Source organism: Strigops habroptila, chromosome 14 (assembly GCF_004027225.2).
Source record: "Strigops habroptila isolate Jane chromosome 14, bStrHab1.2.pri, whole genome shotgun sequence".
NCBI lineage: Eukaryota > Metazoa > Chordata > Aves > Psittaciformes > Psittacidae > Strigops > Strigops habroptila.
The window spans coordinates 12633454-12653769 of NC_044290.2; the positions used below are offsets into that span (position 1 = coordinate 12633454).

The 20316-nt window shown below is 44.1% G+C and overlaps 1 protein-coding gene across 5 annotated transcripts in view; it reads left to right on the forward strand.

Moving 5' to 3' along the window:
* The window catches only part of ASPSCR1 (ASPSCR1 tether for SLC2A4, UBX domain containing), a 40524-nt gene that overhangs the window by 18839 nt on the left and 1369 nt on the right, over window positions 1-20316 (forward strand). For 3 of the 5 annotated variants that reach the window (XM_030506055.2, XM_030506056.1, XM_030506054.1), the window contains 8 exons: window positions 572-653; window positions 1531-1597; window positions 2510-2572; window positions 2880-2932; window positions 16113-16164; window positions 16854-16923; window positions 17246-17433; window positions 18522-19597. In XM_030506055.2, coding sequence (XP_030361915.1) covers window positions 572-653; window positions 1531-1597; window positions 2510-2572; window positions 2880-2932; window positions 16113-16164; window positions 16854-16923; window positions 17246-17433; window positions 18522-18535 — 589 coding nt within the window. In that variant the 3' untranslated portion in view covers window positions 18536-19597. Of the gene's footprint in view, window positions 1-571; window positions 654-1530; window positions 1598-2509; window positions 2573-2879; window positions 2933-16112; window positions 16165-16581; window positions 16924-17245; window positions 17434-18521; window positions 19598-20316 lie in introns of those variants that run through there. The other 2 variants (XR_003994326.1, XR_003994327.1) reach the window with 2 other exon arrangements.

A 20316-nucleotide genomic window follows, 5' to 3' on the forward strand; every position in this document is an offset into this window, starting at 1 on the left:
AGCTGAGCATGGAATCTGTTTGGTCTAAGCTTATTTCTTCACTTACAGGAAAATATGTAATTATTTTCTTGAATTTATTGTTTCATCTTAAATTTTGTTTTCACCCACTACTCCTTTTAAGACATCAGTCTGCAGTGCCAGTTCTCGAATGATCTGAAACTTCTCTTTTTGTTTCCCTGTTGCTAACTAATACCCATTAATTTCTTGCGCCAGCATTGTTTTACAGCTTCAGTAGCTCTTCTTACTCCCTGGAGTAATTACATCCAACTTAGGCTCTGTTTTATTGGATTAATAGTTCCATCTCTTCTTGGGTAGTCTAAGCAAACATTCCCCTCCTTTTCTTAATAACTTCTCTGGCATCTGCTCTAGTGAACTTATTTTTAAACTTGTACAAGAAAAGTATTGTTGTGTAGTATTGTTGCTGATGCTCAGTAGTTCTATAGATGAGATTTTGGGATAGGAACCATAGAAGGTTGGGAAAATGCTGAGAGGGATACATGGAACAGTCGAGCATTCTCACCAGCCCTGCTGGTTACAGAAATGACAGGTTGTCTTCTTCCCGTGTATCTAGGAAACGCCTGGAAGAAGCTCCACTGATGACAAAATCCTTGAGGGAGGCTCAGCTGAAGGAAAAGTTAGAGCGTTACCCAAAGGTAGCCTTTGTCCTTTTCCAGTCCCTCTGGCTAGTCCAGGCTCGGGGGTTGAGTAACTTTGGGAATCAATTGTGATAACAGGAGCTTGAGCTACTTACAGGAAGACTTTTCAAATTTCTGTCCCTGTTCATTGCTTGTGGGGCTTGCACAACAGTTGCACCGCGTAAAATCAGCTGTCCTGTAGTGACACGGGTGGGGACAGGCAATATATCTCCTTTGGTTTTGTTCCAGATGTTTCAAAACCCTTATGTTGTGCACACAAGTCTGAATGACTGAGCTTTCCGATTTGCCTCTCTGTAGACTTACATTTTGAAAGTATCTGATTGCAAACTAAATAATAAGATGTTTCAGACTGGAGATATCTTACTCTATAAATGCAATCCTAATGCCGTTTTTGTCTTTGGTTACTTATTGCAAAGCAGCAAGAGATTAAGTTCCCAAGTTAAGTATTTTCTGACCAGTGGTGGAAATAGAATGGTAAGAGTTACTTCAGACATCTGGCAGGAGGATTCCTGCTGCTATGGACACTTCAGCATACTGATAACACTGTCTGTACCTGTCCATGGGTAACTTTCTACTTTGTGCATCACTTAGCACAGGGAGCTCCTACTCTCTAAGTTCTGCTGCATTGTACATCATGCTGTTGCTATAGATAGCTCTCTTACAGCCTTTGAAAGGCAGACAGCCCATGTTCTCTGAGGAGATGCCAGTATGCTGTTCTACTCCTGTAGTGGAAATATCTCAAATCTCCCAATTTAAAAACAACCAACCAACCAAAACCCCCAAGCCCCACCTTGCTCACAAATTCTAAGTCAAGGAGAGATGTTACAGAACAGCCATAAACAATTCACCTGATGTGCTTTGCCTTTGATTTTAGGTGGTGCTGAGAGTCCGTTTTCCAGACCGTTACGTTCTACAGGGTTTCTTCCATCCTAGTGAAACTGGTAAGAGCAGTCTCCAGTCTGTGTGGCTGCGGCTGACCTCTCATCACTGATGAGTTGCATGATAGAAGAGCAGAGCTCTGGACAGACCTTTCTGCTGTCCAGGGAAGTAATACTGCTCTGAAAAAGCAGCAGTAGCTGGTTACACTGTCCTTACAGGGCCGCTGAAGGGGTGAGGAGTCTGGGGTGATTAACTTAGCTAAGGGGAGTTTATTTCCGGGACTACTTGGCTGAGACTGTCCACTACTTGATGGCAAAATACTTGCACTCAGAAAACTGTCCCCACTGATATCCCTCACTTGTGTCCAAATGGTGTGTTACTGAGATGAGTTTGGACACTTCCTCTATGAAACCAGCACTGCCCCCCTGGCCCAGTCCAAAGCAAACCCCCAAACCAGGAAGAAGCAGCTTTACCTACTGTAGTAACGGGATGAACCTTTCTGCCTCTATCAGTTCACTAAAGGTGGCCAGACCATACACCAAGTAGCTCTTCCTATTGCAGTGGAGATCCCCTCATTCTCTGCTGGCACTAATACTTACCCACACAATGAGGGGGGTTGTTTTTAGTACTTTTGTATGGAACAAGAACTAATAACTAGTTACCAGCGTCTCACCTGGCTGGGCTCTGCAAATCTTGCAGCCACTGTTGGATTTCCTAGGAGAACTTCACTGGCATCCTTAAATTTTGCTGAGGGAGTGGCCAGTCCAGCTTTGCTTGGGGGTTTTTGGGGGGGTTTTGGGGGTTTGGTTTTTTTTTTTGTTCAAGGTATTTGTAGTAGTAAGAGTGTTCTTTTAAGGAAAAGGCAATCAGCAGCCACTGCAGAGCGCAGGTTCTGCTGTTACAGGGTATCCTTTTTGCCCTGCATCTGAAGCAGCACACATAGTTCAGCAAACCTTTCTTTCTTTTTTCCACAGTTGGCATTTTGAGAGCCTTTGTAAGAAGCCATCTTGCAGATGCAGACTTGCCATTTTACTTGTGTGAGTGTGCTGTTGGTAATATTTGGCCTTACTTTACAAGGCCTGTTCCTAGCTGTGGTGCATATGGGATCTTTTGATGCCTCGAGGTATGACCTGGGGAGGAATTTCTTCCCTAAATACAGCCTCAGAGTGCAAAGAAGGTGTAACCTGCTCACTCAGGCATGTTGTGCTTCTGCCTAGTAAGAAGCCTGTGTGGGCAGTGTGAATCTGTCACTGCTTTAATAAGCATCAATCCCTCCCATAGCTGCTGTATTTATTGTTTCGCTTGTTGGGTGGTCCTGTTTTGTAACTTGTCTTTTAACTTCAGTTATTGCACCTCCCAGAACCGTCTTGAACGTTGAAAGTTTGACGCTCTTTGAGGTAAGGACTCACATGTGTGTTTCTCTGTGATTTGCTGCTCCCCTTCATCCTGCCATATGCTCTAGTTACCTTGAAACAAAGCTGTATCATGTTGTGATTCCTGCAGGCTTCTGCTTAGCCCGGTTAATGGAACCAGGTGTTTTGGAGCACAAGCTCCTCACCAGAAGAGGTCCACCTTGTGCAACAGTATGCACTGGCATGTCGTGTCAGGACTGGGGGGGTCGCATTGTTTCATACCAACGCTATTGCCTTGCGGAGTCTGAACCTTGAAACGTTATTACAAGAGCTGAACTAAGGTAAGTTTGCTGTATCTTAGTTGGATACAGCAAACTCACCTTAGTTAGGTCTTAGTATAGTATACTTAGTATACTTATATGCTAACTTAGTATACTTATATATATGACTTAGTGTACTCAGTTGTATCTTAGTATGGTAAGAAGTGGGAGACAGGGTTTGGATGGGTAACTATTTTCAATTTCTGTGGCAGGAGCTAGAGGCCATATTAGACAAAAATCTGACCTTTTTGTTAATTGTTAATCACTGTGAGAATTTATTTTAAGCCACCCTGTACATGAGGAACAGGTACTCTCTGTAACTCTTCTCTAAGGCTGAAATTTAGTTTTAAACATCCATATTCTTGAAGGTTTTTTGCAAATATCAGATAAGGTGGACTTGAAGTCTCTGGCCAGAGACCCTTGGCTGTGTAATCAGGCACATGCTAAGAGACTGATTGAGTGTTTTTTGCGAGTGACTTGGCCCCAGCCTCACCCTTTTTCAAATGTGCTGTCATTCAGAACAACATGGAGTTTGTAGAGAGGCACTGGAGATGGCTGCGGGGGACAGGGCCAGGCACACTGCAGCGAGATGCTTCCCAAGGAAGCGGAAGGGGTGGGACAGGAGAGGGGCAGAGAAAGCACTTGTCAGGCAGCGTGGTGAATCAGGTAGGGATTAGCATGCCTCTGAAGTTGTTTGTAGTGGAGCTTTCCAAATTCCACAACTTCCTGACCAGGCCGTGTGGAAGAGATACACATGCAGCTGCTTTTAAGACTACTGAATAATCACGAAAGCAGAGTGTGGATCTCTGTGTTCACAGTGGGAAGTCTCTCCCCTTCCTAATACCCTGCTAAGAATTCTTTGCTGAAATTTGAAGTTTTGGGAGTGGTTTTGTTGATGCTAGAGTTCCTTGTATTGTCACCATGCCTGTGACAGGCTTAGCTTCCTAGGGAGCCTGGAGCCTCTCGGGGATCTCAGCCGTGTTTGGTTCTGTGGCTCAGGAATTGCTGTGCAGTAGCTCTTAGCCTCCATCCAGCTTCACAGCCCAAGGGCTCTCTGCTTCGATCAGCCTCCCTGTGCTCTACTTGACCATGGCCTCTGAATGGGCAGTGCATGGCTGTGCTCCCACTGACAGGAATGGAACTGTGGTTGTGTTGGTAAGACAATGTCATTGTGGGTGGGGAGAACAATGATTTTTCTTTTCAAAACCATTTTGTATATTTTAATTCATAATGAAAATACCAGTGGAAAGCACTTTGTGTCTTTGAGCCAGGAGATTTTGCCATTTGGATGTGAAAGCAGTTCTTCAGCTTCCTCTGATTTGAGCCATCTCACCCACATCTGCCACCCAAAACACTGTCTCAAGGCGCACATGGTAACCATGATGGGAAAAGCAAAGGACAAATCTTGTGTTCAGATTCTGAGAAATCCCACGAAGGGGAAGCTGGCTGTGGCTGCACTGCTAATGATGCATTTGGAAAACATTCAGAGGAACAGTAGATAATGAAAAATGGACTGCACTTGTTAGCAGTTCTGAGGCAAGGGAAGCAGCCCTAGAGCTGTGACTAGCACAGACTGCTCTGGCACACCGCACTACTCACAGCCTTCCTCTGTCTCAGTTTCGTCTTTCGGTCCTAAGCTGTCATGTCTGAGCACATCCCTCACCTAGAGTTCATTTACATGTTTTCTAACATGCTCGTTGGAATGCATTTTTCATCTTTCCAAAGCATGCTCTCTCTGCATCTCTCACCAACAGAGGTTTCCTGCATCAAATGGGTTTTTTTCTGTCTTCTTCTAAGATTGGGCTGGGATGTGTTCCCATATTTCCTGCCCTAGCCTTCAGACTTGTGCCCCTACAAAATATCCTGTGTTCTTTTCAGTGTCTCTATAGGAAGTGATGTTGTCCCCTACCCTATATGCCATATTTTCCTCTAGAATCTCATGGACTTCAAGTTTTGACACTATTTCTTTTTCCTTTAAGATGCGCTTTCTTTTTCTGTTTTGTTAAGTACATCCTAGATGCTGAAGACTCAAAATCTGCCTCTGTAATCAACCTTTATCCTAGTCTCAGTTCATTTTCTGTTGGATCTTTTGTTGCTCCTTGAATTCAAGGTACTTACCTTTCTGATGCAGCTTTCTTCCATTGTTTCTGTCACTGGTGGGAAATACCCTGTCTGCTCACATGCCTGTCCTTACTACCTTGAGATCTCCTGTGACCGTTCTCTTCCTCTTTTTTTTAATTTGCTTCTAAATCCTTTGCAAACCATACTCATTCCGCAAGGAAAAGGGTGTGTCTCTGCCTTTTCAATGAACTTGAGTGCAGCACCTTCTTTGCTGACCTGTATGTGCCTCCTGCTCATCCAATCTCTGATGCTGTCTCCAGTCCTTGTTAGTCCTCAGCTTCGGTCTGTCTTCCAAATAAAGTTCAAAATCTGCTCACCTATATTTACCCCTTGCCACCTCCTCCCCCCCCCCCAATACTGTTCTTTTCACTTTTTCAGCAGACATCTAACGTTTCTCTGGATGTCTTCTGAAACATAACTTGTTCAGTGAAACACCACAGAAATAATTACATGTCCCTGTCTTTGAATCAGAAACTTCATGGCAGGAGTTGTGCTTCATTTACTGTATTAAAGCCTTTGTTCTGTACCTGGCACCGTTACTTGTGCTTGTTACACACGTGGCGAGTTCCCAGTTTCCTAGTTGTGACATGTAGTGTGGAATTCATTCCTTGCAGCAGCTCCCCGAGACATACACGTGTTACATTAGTGCTCTGTAGAGACCCGGAGGTGTCTTTCAGTCTTTCAGTCTCCTTTAGAAATCACAACCTGATGGAGAACCTGGTCAGTTTTCCTGTCAAGCATTCTCCATGTGTGGTGCCTGTCCTGAGACTGAAGTGTTTGTGGTGTTGCCCGGCAAAGGTGCAGAGCTGATGTCAGGACAGAACTGACTGTCCAAGGTACAGTGTTCGAAAGCTGGAAATGCTCCCGCAAATTGACTGGTTTAAGGAATAATTTTCTCATTTCCCTCTTCCTCTGTGTGAACACAGAACAACAACATCTGATTGAGACAAAGGGTGGCAAATCCAAGCTGGATTTAAGAATTATTTTTTTCCATGCAACATGTAATCCAAGTGCAGTCTGACTAAACTGTATGTAGAAAGTGCTTGTGTTGAGAATTTGGGTATGCTTGAAGAAAAATGGATTTTTTAAACATAATCGAAGAATACAGGATCCTTACAATTATTTGTAAAATGTGCAAAGACAAACCTGATGTTTCACATTTGTGGGGGTTGTAATGTGACATTTTGAGAGGTTACCACATTTCCCAATGGCTGCATGACTTGGCAGTTTCTTCTTAGCCATCTGGTTCAGTGTAGGTAAATGCAGTGATGCATGTGCTGGGAAAAATAATTTGAACTTCATATGCATGTCAGTGCCCTGTTGGGTTGATTCTCACTGCCACGGAGCAAGGTGATGAATCGTCAGCTTATCACTGAATAGTCAAAACTGAAATGGCCTCCTTTCCAAACCCAAAGTATTCAGAACAAAGCAGATAGCAAAATGAAGAACATCATTGGATGAAACCAGGGTTTGCTTGCATCTTGAATAATGTTTGCAGATCTGGTCTCATCTTGAAAAGGAACTGGGAAAGATGCGGTGGAGGGAAATGGGGATCATCAGAGGTGTGGAATGGCTCCTGCATAGGGGAAGACTGAGTTGGTTAGGGCTTGTCAGTCTGCAGAAGATGTGATGGGGAAAGACGTGACATATCAAGGAGAATCTGGAAGGGGTTTATTTCTTGCTCTGTCCAGGACAGGAGTGAGTGACATCAAGTGGAATGGAAGAAGGTAGTTGTTCATGCAACAGGAAACCAAAGTGTGGAATTCCTTGTCGCAGGGTGCTACATACTACAAGTATATACTGGTTCCAGAGGAATTTGGACAAGTGCAAAGAAGATATCTACTGAGAGTCTCTCTTGAACCTCTCTTGAACCATGTCAGGAAGTTTCTGAACTGAAAATCGTTGCTAGCTAACAGTATTAGGGGAAAGTATCACGTAGAATCAAAGACCAGGGATACTCCTCTGTGCATCTGTTTGTTTGGGGTTGTTCTGGTTGCTGTTGGAGACAGGATACTGGCTGGACCTAATGGGCTTGTTGCCTGCATACACTTGTTCTTAAAATCCTTGTGTACTGCTGGAAGTGGGCTACCTTGGCAACTTACCTGACCCAATAGCAATTCCTGTATTGACTTAAGTACCCTATAGATTGAATGGTAATGGCCTAATACACATGAAACAGCACACAAAATTTCAGCTTTGTGAAAGTAAAGGTTTTGCTCATGCCACTTAGCTCTACAAGAGTTGGCTGATGCAGTTATGCCAATGGACCCAAGCAAACTTTTCCTGCAGGAGGCCTTGCTAAAGTTCATAGTGACTTTAAAGAACTCACTTTATTAATTTTTTTTCTTCTTCTGCAGTGGAGCGTATAAACTGTGCAAAGTTTCTGCTCGTGGTGCAGCTTATTGCCATAGCCCATTTAGTGCAGAAGCCTCAGATAGTTGGAAGTGTGTATGTAGCTATAGGCATTCACTATGCACATTCACTGCGAGATTTCAAAACGCTCTTGACTCCAAAAGTTTATCCCCAGAATTAGGAAAACTCACCCAGTTCATCAGACCTGACTTGCAAAATAGAGTTCATGGTGAAGGGGCAGGAGAGCATTGTTGTAATTGAGCTTTTCTTTAAAAAAAATCAAGTTATATTCAGGGAGACTTCAGCCTTGGCTGTGGGGCCCTGGGCACTGGAAATGAGTGCATGATTTGACCCAAATGCTCGAGGCTAGCAACACTGCTCTAATGAGGTGTGCAGGGTAGAGGTTTAGCAATAAGGGAAGACATGTGTCGCTGGATTGGCAAGAAACAGCAGGGGAATTGTTTCGTTAGAGGAGCTAAGAAATTCATGTATGTTCAGGATGAGGTGGGAGAAGGGAGAAGGCTGCGAGGGGCCGAGGCAACTTGAAAGGATAAAATGGGATGAAGAGAGGGAGGGGAAATAAATGCTGTGCCTGGATGGGGTTAGGTTCCACAGTCTGTTTAGAGCTTGCGATTTTGGGGCAGTGGCTCCTGTGCTGCCAGGAACATGTGCTTGGGGCCAGGCAGATGAGCGTGTGTGAAAGGAATTGTTTGATGCAGCTGGGTGTAAAATGGCCATTATGTAAAGTGGGTTTGCAGATTGGAAGAGCTGTGTTTAGTGCCAGTGGCCATGCAGCATTCTGTCCCTTGCCTGGGGCCTTTCGTCCCTTTCAGGTCATGTCCTGTTATGGCAAGAATGATTCTGTGTGTTTATAAACATTTTACTTGGATGAAGCATCAAACAGGAAAAAAACAATTCTTGCTGGGAGCTTGTCATACCGTTGTGGTTACCCTACTGCTTGTCAGAGACCACAGGGCTCTGACTTGGGAGGATGGTGCCTTACCCAGCTTAGGTCGGCTGGTTCTAGGTGAAGCTTTGCTCTCTGTTACCCGTGTAAATCCTTTTTCATCTCTAACTTCTGCCAGTGAAGGGCCTGTGCCGTAACGTCTTCTGCTCAGATAGGCTTTCCCTCTGCTGCGGCGGATGCGGGTGCTTGGCAGGGGCTGAAGGGGCCTTTCTTCTCAGGGAAGAAACGGGTGCGGAAGTTGCTCTGGCTTTCGTGTCCCTGGCAACTGTGTTATTGTTGGATGCCCTTTTTACAGGCGGCTGTTGCTAATCAGGCTGCTTTGCCCAAGCCTCAGCGCTCCAGGAGAAATCACAGTGGCGCAGAGCAGGAGCAAGAGGTGACATTTCTGGTGTTGGGCCAGGTGGGGCAGTGCCGGGGACAGGCCTTGCTCACCCTTCTCACTTGCTCTCTAGTGTTGCTTCCAAACCACGAACTCTTTAGTGTGAGGAGGAGTTCGTGCTGGTCAGTGTCCACCCTCGCTGCAGGGCTGAGGGCTGCAGCACAGGCTGTGGTCCTGGTGCTGCGCTGGGTGGCGTTAGGCTCTGCATGGGTGAGGGCTTTGCCCCTTTCAGGCATCGTGGTCTGTGGAAGGGAAATCTTTGTGCTTTGTCAGAGCCCCTCTTCTGGTCCCATTTTGCAAAGGTAATCATAGGGCAGATTGCACTGAATCTAAGTATCTGAGCGATAACTGTGAGCCATAATTGAAGTTGTATGAACCTTAGAATTCCTGTCCCTGACTTCCAGATGCAGGTTTGTCCTTACCCTGCTCCAGGAATGCTGCTCTTTTTTTTTTTTTTTTTTTTTTTTCTTTGTTATGTGGTTTCTTCTGCTTTTGCTGTCGAGGACTTGTTAAATTCCTATTCTCCAAATACAGTGCGTAAGCTCTTGAGAGACAAACGAGAACTAGTTAAGAAAACCAGAGAGTAAGGGAATAGAGGTTGGCTTGTGGCTTCTGCACGGTCCATCCTTGGTTTTCTGGGTTGCCTCTTCTCAAAATACATGACGCTGTCATGTCTAAACACAAGTGGGCCACTGTTGTTACTTTTAAGTAGGACTTTGGCAGAGAAGCATCCAGTTATTTATTCCCTTCAGTTTAGTCATAGGCTAATTAATTGCCTTCGGTTTTCTCCTTTTCTCTGAGAAATGCCTTGGTACATAGAGAATTTTAATGGCATCCTTCAAGGATATGGAATTCTCTTGATGAACTTCAGAAGGATTTTCTAGAAACTTACGGTCTTTGCTGAGACAGAGGCAGAGCCTGCTTGAGCCCAGGCACAGCGTCCTGGACATTGATCACTGCCAGCCTGGCTGCTTCAGCAACTTAATGTCAAGGAGACTGTATGATTCCTGAGGGTATCACTGCTAGGGTAGAAGGCAGAGTTGCTTCTGTGATATGTATGGGGCTTGGCTGTTTGGGATTGCTTGTCCAGCATCAGACATGATTCATGGACTTGTGCCTGGCTTTCCCAGTCCTAAGTTAGCAGTAGGCTGTCCTGCACTCTGCAGACAGCCTTGGTATGGGCTGTGAGAACAAGTGATGGTGCCCGAGGCAGCAATGCGAGCACGTTTGAGCATTCAGTATTTAGACCTGACTGAAATTTGTGCTGTAGCCAATAGCAGGAGTCACTGCAGATGGTGGAGTACCATATTATCAACACTTCTGCTCTCTCTCGACCCTCTGACTCCATTCAAGCTGGTGAGATTGGAACCACGTTCATTAAGTTTGATCATTTCCAATGAAGGGAGAGCCTTTATGCTGCAAGCAAAACCAGGAAAAAAGACAAATATTGTCAACTTGTTTGCCAAGATACATGGGCTGAAAGAATTGTCTGAAGTGAATTCTCTCAAAATATGTGTATATTTACAGTATAGTGAGCTCACAGATTGGCAGCAACGTGGAGTTTTTGGAACCAGTAAAGACTTCAAGGCATTGCTTTGATTTTTTTGTTACTGCTGTTTTTGCTGGCTGCCTTATCCACATGTCCCTTGATGTGTTTTATAATGTTCTGCTCTCTAGAACTGATCAACTGCAGGCATCCCTGTTGTAGCACTTGGCTTTGGGTTCCATATAACTCTAGTTGCTTGTTTGTGTTTTTCTAGGCTAGCCAAGCTTTTCAGAGTTGGTTCTTAGCTTTTTTCTCCTCCCAGAAACAGGCACTTGTGGAGTGCATATCTGGGGTGGGTTAGTGGAAGAAATCATTGATTGCTGTGCTAATGCTAGGAAAGAGTTAGTAGAAGGTACGAATACCAGCCACTGGAAAAGTCAAGGCAGCAAAGAGGGCAGGAGGCCCTCAGAGGATGCCTTCAGAAGAGCTGAAGGAATCCACAGGCTTCCACATAAATATTTAGATCTTCTAATCAGATCTTAGAGTGCACTGAGTGTTTCCTCTGGCATGTACCGTGGGGCAGACATCCAGAGGAGCTGTTTGTTTCCTTTTTTGCCTTTGGTTCTGTTTCCATATCCTGTTTGTTAATGCCAGCTTGGGCAATAATCTGGCATGCTTGTCCAGTGAAGCCGACTATGAACTGAGCAGTGTGAAGCCTTCTCTGCTTTTGCCTGAATGCAATTTCAGAAAAAATTACTTCATCAGAGCCAGTCTGTTGGAGGTATTTCCAGCGGCAGCAAAGAAAATTGCAATTAATAGTGAAATCCATCCAGCCCAGAGGATGGCATTCACCTTCCTGTGTGCAGTCTTGGCCCTTTGCTTACTCGTTCAGGGTTTTCTCATCTGGTGAGATTTTGGTAGCTTGTCTGGTGCAGTCTGTTTGTTTTGCTCACTGTCCATCCTTGCCCCTGATGCTGACTTCCAGCAAGGCACTTCCGTCCTGGTGAGGGCTTTCTGTAGGACCAAGTGTGGAGTGGTAATTCTGCCCAAATGTCCTCTCCTGTCGTCAGTTCTGAAGGCCAGCTCTTCCTGAGCTCAGCTCAGGGGATCAATGAATGCTCTTTATACCTGGATTCCTTCTGAAGGAGCCTTCTCAGAATAGCACTTTCACATCTTATCTTTGCCTTATGAATGTTGAAGGTCCCTTGCTCTAGCTGGATCAGACCTCTTCCGTATTGGCTTCAAAATATCCATCTTCTTTGGCAGTTGCAGTCCACATTGAGCAGCTTTGTTCCCAGGTTATAAACACCAACCACTTAGTCAGTTTGCCCCTTTCACCATGACTGGAGTGTTTATTTCTATTTCAGCGATGCTTTGCAGTCTTGCTGGAGAAGCTTTTGATCCACCGGCTTTCCGGTTGAATTTTCCAAGAGCTGGTTTATGTGTTTGGGGTGTGTGTACTATGCAGTATTTCATGTTGGTAGCTTGGGTTTCTCCTTCCATGCGAGTGTTCCTTTGAAGTGCTTGTTTTCTTTTAACATCAAACTAACAGCAGACCTGTGGCACTCTAATCTTTTCAGATCATGTTAATGGAAAGAATGCTTCTCACTGGCAGCTGCAAGTTCCCCTTAAACAGCAGTCTCTGCCTGGTCTGAAAGCATGGCTCTGTCAGCGGGCAGAGTAACTGCATGGTAGTGATGGATGTATTTTGCAGTGCTGTGTTCTAGGGGTTTTTGAATGTGTATGTCTGGAGGTACCTGGTGAAGGAGGAAGTGTTGAGATGTTATTTGGGGAGGGTCTGCCTGAAATCCTTTCTGTGCCCTAGAGAACAAGTTACCAAGATGTGCAGTAAAACAAAGCAGCAATGTTCCTTTCGTGTATCACAGCTGGATTCACAGGGGAATATTGTTCTAGTGTAGATATTTTTATCACGGAATGCAAGATGCAGTAGCCCCAGTACCACCCTGCAGCCAGGGTGCCCTGCACTCCTAAACCACGCTCACCACTGTGGTGTCTGAGCAACTGCTCCCGGCCGGGCTGAAGCAAAGCTCAGAGTTACTTGGCTGCATGGTTTTAGACTAAATGTGGCTTTATGAGAAACAGGCTCGTCTTCAGGTTTCAGAAATGGAAAGCGCTCATTTAAACTTCTGCAACTGTAAGTAATGCAGTGATGCTGTGTTATTCAGATCTTTAAAACCTGAGGAGTTGGTTGGAATGGTACACCTTGAATGGGGAGGACAGTAAGTAGGACATTGGCTTCCTCCACTTCTTGCCTTATCAGTGACTTTCTGGTCGCTTCAGAAGGAAGCTGTCCTGTGTTTAAGGCCTTGGATAGGACTCTGGAGACTTACATACGTAGTTCTCATTTCTGCTACTTGCCATCCTGTGTGACCTTAAATAAGTTATTTAATGTCTTTAGGTCTCAGTTTCTCATCTTTACCAAAAAACCCTCAACTAACCAACAAAAAAAACCCAACCCCAAAACCCAACAAACCAAAATAAAATCCCAAACCCTCATGTTTTCTTACATTTTTATGTATACTGCATGTTGCTGCTCATTACATATATGTAATTGCACAAACACCATTTTCCCTTGGATTTCTAGATGCTATTGCAATCAAATTAATAATCTAACTGTATTTTGTAAATGTGCCTTGCACAGTGTGGTTTGAACATTATAATTCAATAGATTAAGGTCATCTGTTTTCCCAGTCAGAATGGCATTGTATCTTTGGCTGGAAATGAAAGCAGAAAAAAGAGAAATGCTGGATGTTTGAGTATACTAACTAGCTGTTGACTCATTCATACTGTAGTAACTCTTCACATGTAATTGGAGAATGGAGATTTTTGAATAGTTGTTTCAAACAGCCTGTGATCTCTTGGTCAATCTGACAGGCTCAGGGTGACTCTAAGAGATTTCTGCATCTGTTTATTCACAGATTTGGATAAGAATCCTGTGTAGGTTAAGAACTGCAGAGTTCTAGAGACATGGATGTATGCATTAGAACAACTGCAAATAAGGGAATACCAGCTCGCTTGAGAATATAGTTTTCAGGTAATGGTCTGCCCAGTATTTGATCTTTGCATCCTTAGCAGTGTTAGAGAATACTAAAGGCTCCAGCTTTGGGTTTGTATATTTTCCTGGACTGCAGCTAGTAAAGCCCTTCTCATCTTTATGCCAAGACATTCCTTGGCCAGTGGGATCATTCCGCTGGCTTAAATTCTTTTCTGTTGCAAACCCCCTCAGACAGCGTTATGTCCTGTCAGGGCCTGGCTGAATCCTGGGGAGATCAGTGGGATGTAGCTGCCTGCCTTCTGTGCTGCACCCTCAGGAAGTGCTGAAATGGGGATGGTATCGGAGAATCCTGCCCGAAGGAAGCTAGGTAAAGGGTTGGATGGATGAGCTAATAGTCTATCTGAAGTGAAGAAAAGAACTTACTGGATGTAAATTTGGCAAGATTTACAAATTTGCCAATTTGTAAATTGGCTGACCCCCTAGGAAAGGATAGGGATGCAGGGAAATGAGCCATGGGAACGATTCTGTATAGTTGGGAGCTGCTGTCAGGTTCCTTTTAAGTTTCTTTCAATTAAAAGATTTTGAACTGAAACGTCTGGACTGATGTGCTGCCAGCAGTGGGAAATGGTTGTGGACGTGGATCCTGAAACTTAGAACTATGGTTGTTTGTGAACCTGTGAGTAAATAGGGTAGAGGTTTATATTGGGGCACATTCTGTGTGTTTGTGTGGTTGAGTGTGTATGTCTAGCTCTTGGTCTGTGTTTCTCACTCTTTTTCTCTTTGTGCCTCATGCAGGCCCTGCCATGAATTTTCTCTGACCCCTTGGGGCCATTCCCACATGAAGCTTTGATGTGTGTGCCCAGAGCTTGATTGACAAGGAAGTTTCGGTGGCGACAGCAAGAGAAAAGGGCAGGGCTTTGAACTAAAGGGCTTTGAGCTCTGAGATGCTGTGCTTACTTATCTCCTTCAGAATGTTAATTATTTACCAAGATAATTGGTCAGGATGGGGAAAAAAGAGAGGGGAGGTTATTAAAAAATTCCAACACTAACACACTACAAAAACCTCATTTTCCAACTTGCAGCTGGCATGAAAAGGATGTTGTGTGTAAAAGGGCTTGAGTGTATGTGTGTGTGTGTGGGGGGGGAGCTTTTTAAGGCACCCATTTCCTAAATAGAGGGATCCCTTCAGACGAGTGCAGCGGAAACATCAAAGCTCTTGCAAGAGTTTTCTCTGGGGTTTCTAAACCGTGTCTGGTACTTTTTAATTAAAAAAGTTTATGGAGAGCTGTCTCTGTGGCTGGAGCAGCACCCCTGGCCCTGGCGGCTGAGGAGTGAAATGGTAAAAGACCTAATAAATAATGATTTCTGCTAAGATGGCAGTTCAAGGATGTGGAGATGCCTGGCTGCTGGAGCAGGAGCTGGAACCTGGAGTCGGCTGGTGGATGTCTCCTGCTTCAGTTTAACATGATGTAGGCCATGCTGTATGTGGAAGTCTACAGCCTTTGGTTAATGTCAGAGTTTGTAAAATGATGTACTCGTTTGAAGGATGTAGTCAGGAAGATAGGTGACGATGTTTCATTTTGCCTCTGGGTAACACAGTTTTATTAGTCTCAGTATTAGGTAGCGATCCACGGAGAAATGCACGGAACCTTTGAGTTCTGATAATTGCTGTGCTGGATCAGGTGCAAGGACCCTCATTCCAGTATCCTTGACTGTGCTGATGGTGACAACAGAGGTTCAAGAACAGGCAGGCTGCCCTGCACAATTCCTACGTATGCATTAGTGATATGAAGAGGGGCAGTTGCTTGCTTTTATCTATTTCTTTACTTATTGGATCAAGGTGAGAAATTTAGCGTTACTGTTTCTGTGTATGTTGAACATAATTCAAATTTTGTATTGAATTATTCAGTATATTTTTATGCAGAGGTAGTTGAGTAAAGCTACTGAGCCATGACATAAGGGACTGAGTGTGTAAAGCAATGAACGTGCAGTCCTGCAGTTATCTGGGTCACTCGATGAGCTCAGTGGATGAAAAAAATGTTTGAATATGGCAGAGTTATTCTGACAAGTAGGAACTGGGAATTCAGGCTGGATTTATAAAAGGATAGACTGTAGCCTGGGAAGCTGTGGACACTAGACAAATTCCAACTAGAGACAGGGTTGTAAATGTTATAGTATCATCTAGAGTAGATTTCTGAGGGCATAGCTTGATTTTCCTTTTCTTACTATCAGTCACTCAGGTCTTGGAAGATTCTTAATCATATTCACATTGTCTGCTCAGCAGTGGAGAATGTGGGTGAAATATAATGGCGTGAGATATGGGGACAAAGGAGGACAAATGGCAGGTCATCAGTGCCATGAGCACGTGCTGTACAGGTCTCGTCACCTGTGTGTAGGAGAGTAGATCATGTCTTACTCTGAGCGCCTTGTGCTCCACACACGTTGAGCCTTTTCTGAATTATAGATGGCTCAGTGCCCTCAGCTTGAACTCTGAATTTGTCTGTAGCTGTCTAACCTGTCTCTAATGTTCACAGTGACCTGTGAAAGCATGTACAGTCAGTGATCTCTTCCCCTTTTGCTGCAGGCTAAACTCTTTCCAACTGCTGTCATTCATTTTGGATCTGAAGAGTGCAGGGGTGAGCGAATTTTCTCTCTTATTTAGCTGTATAGCTCCTGTAGTAGATCCAGAAGAATTGCATCCTTATGTTCAGAGTTCTTCTGATAAAAGATAATGCAGTCCTTGAGAGTGCTGGTAAAATGTTCCTGTTCGGAATGGCTGAAGCTCTCCGAACTAGCTTGGTCAGTAAACACAGCACCTTTCCTATGAGATTTGTTAGGCTGTGGAGTGGACGGTGTCTGCTCTGGGCACAAGAATGGTAGAAGAACAACTCTGTAGAAGGAAATTCCGCTGTTCAAAACGTTAACTAGACAAATGACACTGAAAGACTTTTACAGACCTCCTATTGTAGTGAACTGGCTGCAGATGGGAGAACAGATTTGAATCTTTGATTTTTTGACACCTCTGTGTTATGCTTAGAATCTCTTTCTCCGAGATTAAAGCATGCTCTGGCTTCACAGAAAAGTTTCTGAGATGCAGTGAGCGCTGAAAGAAAATGTCAAGATCTTGAGGTCTGAATGGGGAAGTGGGCACCTCAAGTTGTGAAAGAAACTGTCATAGTTTAGAAGTGTCCTGTGTCAGTTGGGGGAAAGTGATGGAGATTTACTGTAGTATACAGCAGGTATTTTCTGAGCTAAGAGCTATGTGATTCTGTGGTGATCGATGTCTCTGTTACCAAACAAGTGTTTGGGTTTCATTTTTAAACAGATTGTTACCTGAGGTCAGACCTGCTGAGCTCTGCAGTGTCCCCTTCTGCAGCTGATGTATTAGTAGCCAGGTACGTTGTGACTGAATAGAGTGGTAAATGGGTATTTCAGGAATGGGAAGCATGAAACGAGCCCATCTTAATACAAAGAAATGTGCTCTGAAGATCCTAGGACTTCATTTTCTCCTGAAACAGTCATACTGTCATACTTGACTTCATAGCTTTGTGAGTCCATCTTTGCAAAGTAGGATTTCAGTGACTAAATCAAGTAAATCCTTTTATGATGAAAAAGAACCTTTTCAATCTGACTTTAAAAGTTTAAAGGTGGTGGTGGTACAAGGGGCTATTACGAAAAAACTAAGCTTAATTCTACTTGCTTGGTTTTTTTCCTCAGATGTTTGTCCAAATCATTAGTTCCTTCTGCTTCGTCATCTTTAGAATCAACAGTTCCATCACTGTCTGAACCAGAAGCGGGAAGTGACAAAAAGACCAACGAGCAGCCAGAGCCAGCAAGTGCGCGTGAAGCTCCACCAGTGCTGAGGAGGGCCCCTGGGAAAATACCCAAATGGCTGAAGCTGCCAGGTATCATGAAATCAGAGGAGAGTGCTTCTCATTCTTCCTTTGCTGTTAGAATCTGGTTTAGTACTTTTCTCTTTATTTTTTTGAGTTTGTCTTTCTGTTTTCAATCATCTTCCCTGCACAACAGTAGTGGTTTTCCATAGTTAAGGTTGCAGCCAAGTTTCCATTAAGAATTTTTGTTGCAGAAAACTGCAACCTTGTTTTTAGTCCCAGAACCAATAGCTTATATGTGGTTTTTATATGACAACTTATACAAAATATGAAAGATTCCTGAATTAAACAATGGGCAGTATTCACTTTTTGGTGCAGTGGCAAAGGAGGGGGAGGGAAGACAATCAACGCCGTTAACGTCAATAAAACTATGTGGAATTCCCTGGCTAGTAGTGCCAAATGTTAACTTCCTGAATGAGAATCTTAGAGTTTGATTCTGGAAGATACTGTGGGGCCATCAGCTCCAGCAAGCACAGTGTGAGGTGTGAAATGATTGCTGGAAGGCTGCAGACAGTAGGTTGGTGTCTTTCCCTGCTGTGGCTTGTCTGCTTTAGACTGGTACTGGGATACTGATGCAGATCATGTGGGAAACTGTATCCTTACCATTTCCTATTTTCAGTATGCTTGAAGCATTCCACTGAAGAGTGGAACTTTCTTTCCTGAGTAAAGATTATCTGAATAAAGTACAAAATAACATCTCACCTACCTGTGCAGGTTACCTATTAATATCTGGTATGAAAAGTTAGTAACAGGCTCCAACATGCATGTTAATAACATGTAGGATGAAGTTCCCTGCTCTGAACATTATGATGTGTTCACCATTCCAACTCCTGTAGAAGCGCTCCTACATACTGTCCAACTGTTGCCTGAGTACGGCAGTGTACAGAACCCTCACCAACCAGATAGTGTCACAGACTGGTTTGGGTTGGAAGGGACCTTAAAGCTCATCCAGTTCCCACCCTCTGCCGCAGGTAGGGACACCTTCCAGGAGAGCAGGTTGCTCCAAGCCCCGTCCAACCTGGCCTGATCATGTTATTGAGAAACAATACAGTGCAAATTACCCAGTTAAGTGTTTTAATGCTCTTATGTTTGTTTTGTAGGTGGAAAGAGATGAAACATTGTGGGCTGCTGGATCAGCATCAGCTGTGCCCCTTCCCTGATGAAATTACTCAGAATGTGTAAGAAATTGTTGGTGACCCTGGCGAGACCTGATCTGTATGAACATTAGTAATAAATAGAAAATTGCTATCTCAGATGGCAGGTGCACCATTTGGAGGAGTGGACGGCCTGTTTGTGGTCTTCATTACCACAGAGGCAAGGTTGAAGGTTTCTTGCATGCAAATAATATGAATAGAGAATTAAGGGGGAAATAATTCCTATATACTTTCTGTGAAGGACTTTGTTTCTATGCATATTTTTAAATCTTCCCAGTTCTACCTTCAGAGATAATTCAAGTCAAGGTGCCTGAATTCTAGCAGCAAGATACAATCCCATTCAGTTTTACCTATAGTTAAGTGCTGTCTAGAATAAGATTTCTCTCTGCTTCTTGCTGGCTGGGGTTAGTGCTGCTGCTAATTCTGGGTATAGATGGCTAGAAAGTGAGCAAAGGGGAAGCACTTAGGTGACTTCCAACAGTTCAGATGGGCTTTTTGTGTGAACCTCTTCTTCTGCTGCACTCATTGTTTTCAGTTGCCAGAATCTTGTTAACAAAGAACACAGGTATCTGTTAATGGAATAAAAAGTGAGTGGAAAAAAACATCCAGTAAAAGGATCTCTTCATGTGACACTGAATCTGTGGACTTCCATGGTCCCAGTGTTTCTCAGCAGAGTTGCTGTTCTCTGCAGCGCTATTCAGGTACTGAGGGAAGCACTAGTCCAGATCTTTGCCTCCTGCAGATGTTGTGTGTGGGTTAATATTGTTGGTTAGAATTGCACTTACACTGGAGATGAGCTCTGTAGTGCCACAGTAGCCACGGTGCTGTATTTTATTTGAAGTCGTCTCCATGGGTCAGTGATCCACATTGGGCAGCTGGGGTTCCATGTTACGGTAATAACATGTTTTCCATTTTCCCTGCCATAGACAATTGTTCCCTGAACTACGTGTGCATCTGCACAATTTCTAGATGGAATAAAGCAGAGTGGCCATAGGAGGCCATTTTGTCGGTCTCTTTGATAATATGTTTCTTCCTCCAGCTCTCGGTTCGTCTGTCAGTTCACAGGAACCTGCTCCCTTTTCAATGGGCCTGTCATGCCTCATTCCCTTCCTCCTTTTTTTTTTTTTTTCCCCCAACAAAGCAAACTGGAGCTTTGTACCATCTGAATGAACTTCAAAGTGGCTAGAAAGGGCACCCAGGGTTCCTGGCACTTGTCATTGTCTCCCAGCCTGGCCAACATTTCCCTTCAGGTCTAATTACTTCCAAATGCTCCCAGATGCTTTGAAGAGACTCGGAGGGAGGGTGAGGCATGAAAGAAAGGTGGAAGATGAAGAAGGAGGCTCAAAGTGGAGGGAGCAGAATGCTTTAGCAAAAAACGTTGATTGATGTCTTGTATGACACCCAAACATAAACAGGGAACGTGTGCGGCCGCTGGCAGCAGGGAATGTGGGAGCAGCATGTACAGCTGCTGCTCTGAATCCTTCCTGTGGAAAGCAAGACCTTCTGGTGCTTGACAGGCTATAAAAGATACTGCAGCAAACCAAAAATACTGAAATAATGCTTGAAGTTTATTACTTTAGTGGATTAAGTGTGGGCTGAGCCTACACTTAGGACTATCTGTATCTTTGTTCAGGTGTTATGTCAGGCTGGAGATAGATAGGCTGTAGCTAGAGCTGCTTTGCTGAATTTATGCAGGATATATCAGGGGGCAGCTAAGCCATAGCTAGATAGGTGATGAGAT